General features: G+C 38.6%; 1 protein-coding gene across 1 annotated transcript in view; it reads right to left on the reverse strand.

Annotated features, from left to right (window-relative positions):
• Positions 1-10,604, reverse strand: part of USP24 (ubiquitin specific peptidase 24) — a 134,819-nt gene that overhangs the window by 83,861 nt on the left and 40,354 nt on the right. The window contains exons 6-12 of the mRNA XM_021684340.1: positions 9,683-9,718; positions 9,257-9,322; positions 5,712-5,777; positions 2,815-2,889; positions 2,079-2,237; positions 810-924; positions 511-614 (exon numbers count right to left, since the gene is read on the reverse strand). Coding sequence (XP_021540015.1) covers positions 511-614; positions 810-924; positions 2,079-2,237; positions 2,815-2,889; positions 5,712-5,777; positions 9,257-9,322; positions 9,683-9,718 — 621 coding nt within the window. The remainder of the gene's footprint in view (positions 1-510; positions 615-809; positions 925-2,078; positions 2,238-2,814; positions 2,890-5,711; positions 5,778-9,256; positions 9,323-9,682; positions 9,719-10,604) is intronic.

The raw sequence follows: 10,604 nt of genomic DNA on the forward strand, positions 1-10,604 counted from the left end.
GAAAGTGGGGGGGAAACGAGTCCAACGGCCTAGTAACAAAGCGAAGGAAAAGAAAAGGCAGGGGCGTGGCCGATTCTGTGGCGGCCGCGGGGAGTCCTGGTGAGATGCGGTCTGGGAACTCAAGTAAGTAGGACTCTTATCCTCACGTAACAACCCAAAAGGAAAAACTCATCCATGAAAACTGATAAGCAAACGGTGAAAAGAACATGAGACTGGCAAACAAGAGACACACTGTCCTAGCGCTGCTGGGGAGCCTGCGGGACAGCTTTTCATTGTGTTAACCTGGAAACGAGAAGACTAGACGCGCTCAGTCGTTCCACATCTGAGCAGCGCAAGCCTTTCTCACATACACAACCCTGACAGAAGCCCCAAGCGGGTAAGCAGATCTGAGTAGAGCTGCTGTGGCTAAAGCAAGATAGAAGCTCCATCTCCCTGCTCGTTCACCACCCTTCTCCCTCTCCTTCTGCCAGAAATATCGGAGAAAGGCAAGATTAATTCTGATCAACTTACCTGTATCTTCCAAATTTTAGTGAGCTCATCTAAAGACAATTTACTGCCCAAGAGTTCAATAATCCCCTTTATACGATCACAGTATTGGGCTTGGTCTATGTTGCCTAAGAGAAAAGACACCCAAGAGGCAGATAGATACAGTGAACGCTGACTTTCTAAATACGATTCTATTAATTCAAAGCAACAGGAACTTGCAACATTTAAAGGCTAATACAGTCAAAGCAACATTTTTTTACCTTTAGTACAAAAATACATTATTTATAATTATGTTAGGAAATATTTTTTTTAAAGCAACTTACCTTCCAATGCAATTGACAGAACTGAGTTTTCAACCAGCCAATCTAACAATCTGTCTGTATCTATAGCATTCTTCACAGATTTGGATAAAGTGCTATCTTCTATTAGTTTGGTTACCTAAAAAGACAGGATTATTGTGAATGACTAGTGCAAGTATGCATAAACAAAACCTACATATATATGTATACATATCCTGTGACTTACACAGTGTTCCAATGTGGTCTGATCATTAGCCAAAATGTACTGAAGGCCAGTTACTGTAGTAAGTTAACAGACTACTTATTCCTGATGTCTCTTTAAAAAGAACACGGAGCCAAGAATGGCACTCCCTGGATGGCTCGGGGAAGAGCATCTGACCAAACTTCCACCTTCGCACATCCTTCAAATTCTATACTTGGGACCAGAGAGAAAGTGTCAGTCCCTCCCTGGTAATGGGACCCTCTATGGCCATGATGTCTACCCCACAAAAAATGTCACTCTGTAGGAAGAGAGAAAGCAAAGCCAACACGTTCAGAAAAGCAGGGACAAGACTTGGACAGAGTCCTGGCAGTGGTCAAGTCTCCAATTCTAGTCGTTCCTGCTGCCCACACGTGTCCCTGCCCTTACATGGTCTGGCTAGTCAATCCTTCATTCATGTCAAACAGCCCAGCCTTTCTCCATTTAATTCCTCTTTTGGCCCCAGATGGGTTCACAACGAGTGTATTCCACTTGCAGTAAAGAATCCTAATTAATACAGAACTTCAGGAAAAATGACTAAGTTCTGGAGTTATGACTGAACTATACTGGCCCCACCTATACTCACCAAAACCAACTATGTTTGGAAGAAGTTTAGGAAGCTATAGGAAAATATTTCCAGCATTTTGCTTAGATCGTCATAGTTGTCATCTTTTTGTTTTTGTCCCAACCCCAGTTAGAACATTTGGTTTAAGAAAACACCTATCTGAAATATAACAAAAGGAAGTATACCCCTAGGGTAAAAAGTAAATCTCAAATGGTCTATTCCAAGGAATTATGTTCTAGGAAATTTCATAAAAACACAACTATTTCAAATATTTCAGAGAATGAATTTTGAATAGAACACATATAAAAAGATCACATTAACAATATAACCCTATATACCATTTTATATATAATCATTGTTCTCTTTTTTGTATGATTACAAGAAACCATTCTTCTTCACTTCCCAACATTTTTATATTAATGACCATAAGTTTTGGCAGAGCTTAAAGAGTCTGTGCTTTAAGTCTTCTGGAAGCAAATATAAAACTTACTTCTTTGAGGGAATTCATTTTAGCACTAAAATGTGGTGATTTCAGCATGCGCAGTAGGATGTCTAACCGAAGGTCGTCCACCACGGTCACCAGATCCGGTTGGAAACGCATGCAGAGTAACTTGATGGCAGACAAGAGCTCAGGGATGCTAACCAATCTCTTTTATTAAAAGCACAAACACACAAAAAAGGAACCATGAAAACATTTTGATCCTAATTCTTATAACACACAGAGGAATATAGGACGTTTTCAACAGCAATGGTTTGGTGATATCTGATACTCCATATGGTCAATTAACTAGTTTGCTTTTAAACAAAAGTTAGCACACAGGTGAGCAAAAGGAAGGGTCCTGTGAGAATTTCATGGTCAACAAAATAAATCATGTTAAATGTTAAAACTGCTTTAAACAACTTTGGATAAGCTTGTAGTATCGAATTATTTTAAAGCTTCTTCAATGCTATACCAATTATAATACTATCTAAATCAACATGTTAGTAAAATTCTGAATAGTATCAGTTACTGAGAACCCTAAATTCACTCTATTGGTAAGATTTAATGCCAACTTGGTGCTTCAGAAAAAGCACCTGTTGGTTTGAAAATGTATAATTAAATTTGATGCGAGTAGTGTGTGACCAGAATCCAAAGAATAATGGTGTGTGAACCTTGCCCCAGGTCCTGGCTGTGCTTCCATGGACGAACAGGCACGGGGGCCTACCTGGCTGGAGACAGGATTTACCTTGTCTTTGAGGTCCTTCTCCTCCACACTCCGTACATCCTGGATCGTAGTAAGGATGACCGGGTCTAGCATCGGCTGCAGAACAAAAGTGCTGCACTTAATAAAGACTCCTGATGCTGCTCCAGAACTAGAGAGGAGACACTTCTTCATTCACATTTCACAAAGGAGAAAGTGCAACGCAAAGATCTCAATTCCAGTATCAGCTGCCATAGCTAGCTACTACCATCCTAAGTAGGCCCTCAAGGGACTCCATGCCCCAGCTCCTTCAATACCATGTGGGTGCAGTCCCTGTCACTGCTATCTTAGAAGAGTCCTTTTATTTTTTAAAATATGTTTTATTAAATTTTTTTTTGTTTTTGCCAATACAAGTTTGATGTTTCTTTTTTTCCCTTCAAATTTTTATTTAAATTCTAGTTAGTTAACATACAGTGCACTATTGGCTTCAGGAGTAGAATCCAGGGATTCTTTTTTGTTTTTTTTAGATTTTATTTATTTATAAACTTGAGGGAGTGAGAGAAAGTGAGCGCAAGCAGGGGAGTGGCAGAGGGAGCAGGAAATGCAGGCTCCCCACTGAGCAGGAAGCCTGACATGGAGCTCAATCCCAGGACCCCAGGATCATGACCGGAGCCAAAGGCAGACTCTTAACCCACTGAGCCACCCAGGCACCCCAGAATTCAGTGATTCTTATAAGGGTCTTTTTTTTTTTTTTTTTTTTTAAGGATTTTACTTATTTGTCAGAGAGAGAGAGAGCACAAGCAGGGGGAGGGGCAGGCAGAGGGAGAAGCAGGCTCCCTGCTGAGCAAGGAGCCTGATGTGGGACTCGATCCCAGGACCCTGGGATCATGACCTGAGCCGAAGGCGACACTTAACCGACTGAGCCACCCAGGCATCCCTCATAAGGGTCTTTTTAAGGAGCAACCAAAGACACATAAACTAAAACATGAAGCATGAGTAGGTATTATTTTTGTAATAAAGTAAATATTTTGCATTTGATTTTAACAAATTAATATAAGCACGGAGCACAAAAAATGTGCTGCAATATGCACTATTTTTGTGTGCTGATCTCTAGAGGAGACTCATACAACACAATGTTCCAGAATCATAGCAGTATCAAACAACTGACTCTAAATATTACATGAGAAGTAGGAAAATATTAGCTAGGTATAAATGCTCACTTCCATCTAGGTAAAATAATTTTTAAAACTTATCTGGTGACAAGAGAAGATAGACAATATTTGGCTGTCAAGGCCAAGAAGGAATTAGCAATGAATTAAAATGACATCAGACAATTATCCAAATAGAATCTCTTCCTTTCTACTCATGCCCATTGTACAGTGAGGACTGGGGGCTGTTAGGGTAAGAGGCAAGCACACCGTTCTCATCAGCAGCACCAGCCCTGCTTACTTCCCACTGTGGCTGAGACAGCATGATCACCATTTTACAGACAAGGAAGCCAAGGCACAGACGTTACATATGTCTTCCAAAGTCACAGAAGTAGCAAGTAGCAGAGACAATTGTTAGTTTATGTCAAGTAATAGGATGTGAATATGGTATGAGAATAAATTCATGATATGAATATATTCTTGAATAAATGTAAGGTTGGATAGATTGAAATAATTAAAGTTAAATATGCTATGGTTGGAAATTCAGTACTTTTTTATTCTTTTTTTAAACTCTATAAAATTCTAAAAATTCTATCAAACCTAGAATTTCTAAAGAATTTAATATTAATTAGTAGCTGGGATATTTATGCTAAATCTCTTTCCAACAGAGCAATGCATGGGTAAAGAGTGTTTAAAAATCCAATCCTGACTCTGATTATTAAAAAGCCAAGTATTAAATTATTAATAATTATATTAAATTATTAAAAAGTCAAATGATTTTGCCTCTGACATCTTATCTTAGTGTCTTAGTGTTTCAACTACAAAACTAATGATTGTCTGTTTAATAAGCTGAAAGAACACTAAATGTTTTTAAAGAACTTAATATCCAGAATGAAGAAATACATAAATAGCCATCTGATTTCATTTAAAGATCTTGGAGGATTTCTTTGACATTTAAAGAAAGCATGTAACGCTTAAAAATGGTAGAAATTTCCAGAACCTAATAAAACAAATCCTATCTCCCTTGTTAAAATGGCCCTAAGTAAATGAGATGTTTAACAAGAAGGAACAGTGCATACGAACACATTGCTCCCAAAGGACATGATGCTTTCAAAGCCATTTATAGTGACTTAAAAAAAAATCTCTGTGAAAGTTACAGGTTTCACAGACCTATTTACAAAGAAAATAAAAAATGAAGATATTTAAAAGTGACACTTCATTCAGTAAAACTTGTTAATTGAAATGGAAAGGAAACAAGAAAGTACAACAGGCCTTAAGCATTAGAAAATGGACACACCCAGCTTCAAGTATGCGATGACCTGTTGACTTATGATCTGCAGTGGCAGGAAATTAGACAAGATGTGCCATTAGGCTGCTATTCAGTAGTCACTTGGCTAGTAAGTAAGCCCAGTGGGTTGCTCAACACTGCTCTAATTTAATACATAATGGCACCGAATCCTTAAACAATCCTGTGAAGGGGGTTGGGATAAATGCCGCCTATTTTACAGATAAGGAAATAAAAATACATGTAATCGTATATAAATTATATTTGATAAAAGAATAAATTGAAAAGGTAAAGAATCTTCTTAAATATTAGAGGTCTCCTATACCTTAAATTATTGATTATTTTTTAGTTAGCTTCTGATAATATTTTTACTAGAAGAATAGCTAATTTGAAAAAAAGAAGTTACTCTGGATGAGGCACAATTCTGAACAACCTGATAAAAAGATAATGATGACTGCTGGTGTGTCTTAGGTCACCTTCCGAGTAAGTGTAAAGTGGCCTCATCTTACCTGAACCACCGAGGAATTGAGGTACTCTGCACACACCCCTAAGGGCTGCACCAATGCTGAGACTGCCTGAAAACAAGGACAGTGCAAGTTAGACATCAATGCGAGAGGGTTTTTTCCTTTCGGCATTTAACAAATCGCTTTTAATATATCAGAGACAATTTGAAATGTCTTGATCAAGTCATGAATGAATGACTAGACAAACCACTCTCCTGGATAGGAAGAACTGATATAAAGATGTCAATCCATTTAAACTGTTATAGAAATTTAATGTAATTTAGATCATAATATGCCAATAAAACTTTGGCGGACTGGATGAAAGATTTTTAAAGTTCGTATCACAGAATACTAAAAATTTTTATTTGAAAAAGGACAGAATAGTTGAAGAAATGTGTCTTCAACAAAAATCATCAAAAACTTCCATGAAGAAAATTATAAACCTTTACCAAAATACATAAAAGAAGGCCCAAATAAACAAGGAGATACCATGTTTTTGGATGGAAAGGACCAGTACTGCAATTTTCCACACACTGACTTATACATTTAACACAATTCCAAACATGATCTCAGTGGGATTTTCTGCAGGACAACCTGACGTGTTGACTATATTCAAAGAGCCAAACTATGAGAATGATCAAGAGAATCTGAGCGAGGAACAATGCTGGGCAGACTGGCGCCACCAGGGAAAACAGGGGAGCAATAGTATACAAATGGGCAAAGAATGAACAGACGAACGAATGACTCGAACAGAAGTCTGGGAACACACCTGTGGACATGTGGGGCTTTGACATGTGATAGAGACAACACATCAAAATAGTAGAGAAAACAGGGATTAGTCATTAGAGGATCTTATAACAATTAGTTATCCATTTGGAAGAAAATGAAACTGGATCTCTATCTTACGTAATATATAAAAAGAAATTCTAAATGAATTCAAGAACTAGGTATAAAAAATAAAACTGTAAAAGTATAAAATGAAAGGAGTATTTTTATAACTTTGAGATGGGAGAACATTCCCTAAGCAAGTTAGGAAACTCTTAAGCCATTAAAGAAAAAAATCTACATAAGACGTGGAAGCTTCTGTATAGCAAAAGACACGATCAACAAAAATAAAAAGAGAAGCAAAAGACTGGAAGAAAAAATTTACAAGTACATAAAGTAGACATGGCACTTGATATGCTGAACATAAAAAGAATTCCTGAAAGTTAGCAAGACAACTCCAAAGTAACCTAAATAACTAGGTCAATTTACAGAAGAAATGCAAATAGCCAATAATCACATGATGAAATGCTCAAATTCCCAGGAAACCAGAGTCTTACAAATTAAATAATAAAATGCTATTTTTGTCCATTATAATGAAAAAATTAAAGATGGAAAATATTCAGTACTAACACGAGAAATAGGAAAGGAGTTTATGGGAGTACAGACTGGTACAAGCTTTTTGGAAAGAGATTTAATACTATTGATTATAATTTAAGAATCTATATAGTCTTTAACCCAGAAATCCCGTTTTCTAAGAATCTGTCCTTCAGAAATGGTAGCATATGCACAAAGACAAATTTATATGGGAAACTCTCTGAAGAGCAAAAACTTAGAAATAATCCAATGCCCATTAAAAAATGACGGCATCAGGGTACAACAGGTGCAGGAACAGGTGAGAGCCATTAAAAACGATGATCGTGCTGACCTGGAAAGATGTCCATGATAGACTGTTAAATGAAAATATGCTACTGGGTATAGCTTGATTACAATTCAGTTTTAAAGAGAGAAAGAGAAAGAGGGAAAGATCATGCACAGGTATATTTTACATAAATTTAGGAAAAAGTCAGAAAGGCACTGCATTAAATGGGTAGCTATTACCTAGGAGGTGGGTATACGTGCATGGGGGTGGGGGACAGGCAACTTTCATTCCATACTTTGTACAGGTATTTTTCACTGATGAATTGTGAATGATGTTTTTTCCCAGTATTTTTCAAATTCAAAACCACGTAGCTATAAATGTAAATGTAAAATGAATGCATTTACTTGTACTCAGTGGCCTGAATTTATTCTAGGACATAATCACCTCCTTAACTGGTCAGAAGGCAGGCATTTATTTTGAAATTTTAATCATGCCTGTTGGCTATAATTAGAGTCTCAATCTTTGGGAATCTTTCTCCTATGCCTGAACTTTATCATCTCCTCAAATACAACCTAAACAACATAATTCTGTATCAACTGCAGCAACAACATGGTTGCTCTGAAAAATGGGGAAAATCCTGGAGGTATCTTTAACCTCAAGATATTTGATAATAACGAGGGTAAGCCCAGATTCCTATATATCCACCCTTAGCCAATTTCTTCCAAGTAGGCTAGAAACTTGGGATGCTCTGTATTTTTTTTTTTTTAAATAAATTAACTCTGCCAGAATTAGTGAGTGTTTTAACATTTAAAAAAAAGTGAAGCTAATCTTTGACATGGCCAATGACCTATACAGCCAGTTCTTGAGAAACAAGTAAACTGGATAAAACCCTATACCTGAATAAATTTTTTGTTTTAAAAGCTTTGTTTCTTAAATCACTACTCGTTATTTTCCCAGTCAAGTCACTTCTAACATGCTCGATCCATTGATCGGGGATCCAAATGACAGCCTAACAACCTACTTCATGTCAGGGAAGGTAGAAGACACTCCCTGGTCAGTGTCAGCAGAAGTATTTATGAACTGGCAGACACCTGATCTTTCAGGATGAACAGTGGCAAGAAAGGGTCAGTCCCTCTCCTCAGTGTTATTCCTGCCCAAACCCAAAGATGGACCAAGGGGGTCAGCTGATTAGCCACAGTTCCTCAGGGATAACTGCTGCTCACTCGGGCAACGGATTACCTTCTGTTCTGATCACATCACAGTAGCCAGCACTGGGCCTTATACATGGCAAGTACATATGAGTAGTTGACTGAATAATTAACTAGAAAACAGAACAAAGTGCTCTGAGTTACAAACAGGTCAGCACTCTGCGAAAGATTAAAGACTGAGTTATTTCCCCCTTACCACAAGGTTAAACTTTTTTTGAGAAAAATGAAGTCACATAAAAAGAGAAGGGTATTGCACCTGAGGGAAGAGTCTAAGCTACTGTTAGAGCTCTTTGTTATCTATGCATCGCTGTAATACCAAAAAGCTTACTAACAACCTTAAAATGAAACATTGTATTTGTGCCTGGCACTGGGAACTACACTGTGATGTGAACCATGACACTGTTATGTACACATGCACTTGCCACAGATGACACCTGTCCTTAAAAAGCAAGGTAATTTCACATAACCCTCACAAATGAAGAGACGAATACCAGAGGCAAAGGGAAATGAAGTAAAAAAGAACAAACACCCTCCACTGAAACTGGGTTACAATTAGAGGAGAATATTTCTTGGGTTATCAGAACCGCTGAAGCTGCTCCCACAGAGATATCTCACACGGTAACGTTTCCCTTACTGTGTCCAGACCATGTCCCTTTGGTTACATACCAGCCCAAATAAAGTGAACTCCCACTTTGGGCACATTTAGTGGTTTAACTTACCCCAAGTTCTATATCTTCTGAATGAAGCTTGGCTTGGATTGCTGCAAATCCACCTAATTCTCCAAACTGAGGGGGAAAAAAGGCACAAATTAGTTTTAAAATGCTGTACATCAATAATTTAAGCAAAAAACGAAGGCCACCATTCTACCCTATCAACATGCTCCATATAATACTGATCTTGAGAGAGTCATCCCCAAAGATCATTCTAATGTTCTGTGATACACTGCAGGAGATGTGCTGAGTCCTAAAGCTGACGTTCATCTGTATCAACCGCATGTATGAAAAAGAGGAAGAACTACGGAATCTACCTCCTTAGGAAACAAAATTCTTATTACTCTCTCTAGCTGTCATTTACTTAAAATACCAAACTCTAGGCAATCTCATTAGAAGAAGGAAAACATGACCGTATTAATGAAAGTTGTATACCTTATTTACCAAATCCACAACCCATCCATGAGGCTCCTGTGAGAAAAGAAAACAGAAACTGAGATGGCAAGATGAGAACTTCCCCATTAACCCTTGTATTTCTTTCAACCTCAGTCAAAAGTTAGAGAAAAAATATATGAAGATTTGAAAAATATTCCAAAGGGCTTTTCTACATGTTTCTCAACAGGAGTCTGGGCCATTACTGTATACAACTGGAGTTTGCACGTCTGTGCTTGGACGGCACTGCTCCAGTTGCGCATTCGTGCACTTCTGTGTCGCTGACAGCAGCTGTTCAAGCTCTCCAAGGTGCAGGATAACTTGAGTTAAATTCTCTAAGAAAATTACATTTTAGAAATTAAGAATTCCTAACCTCAGGAGTAGCAGATCCCGAATAAAGAGGTTAAGTTTCAGTCCCAGCTGTCCCACTAATTGGTGCCCTGGAGCACACACTTTCTTTTCCCTGCTTTCCCTCCTTGCTTTCCTTTTCGAAGCCTTCACCGCTGCGAGGGCTGGATACCACTGTGGGGGAGCAGTGACTATCAGGAGATGTGGTCCCTGCTTTCATGGAGCTCATACTGTAGCAGTGTCCACAAAAACAAGTAAACCAACACACACCTAACACAACTGAGTCTGGGCTCAAACCCACAGAAGGAAAAACCAGATGAGAAACTGAAGGAGCCTACTCTGCTCAGAGTGGCGGTCATGGAAACCCTCTCTGGAGAAGGGGTCTTCGAGCTGGATCCTACAGGATGAGAGTGATTTAGCCATTCAAGGAGTCCAGGCAGAGAGGCCGCAGTGGCAAAGGTCCCGTTTGGGCAAGGCTGTGAAGAGGAACTGGGACTCTTCCAGCTGGGACACAGTGGGCTGGGGAGAGTGGCACGGGTGGAGCTGTTCAGAGAGGCAAACCCAGATCACGCGGAAA

The sequence above is a fragment of the Neomonachus schauinslandi genome, chromosome 4 (assembly GCF_002201575.2).
Source record: "Neomonachus schauinslandi chromosome 4, ASM220157v2, whole genome shotgun sequence".
Lineage (NCBI taxonomy): Eukaryota > Metazoa > Chordata > Mammalia > Carnivora > Phocidae > Neomonachus > Neomonachus schauinslandi.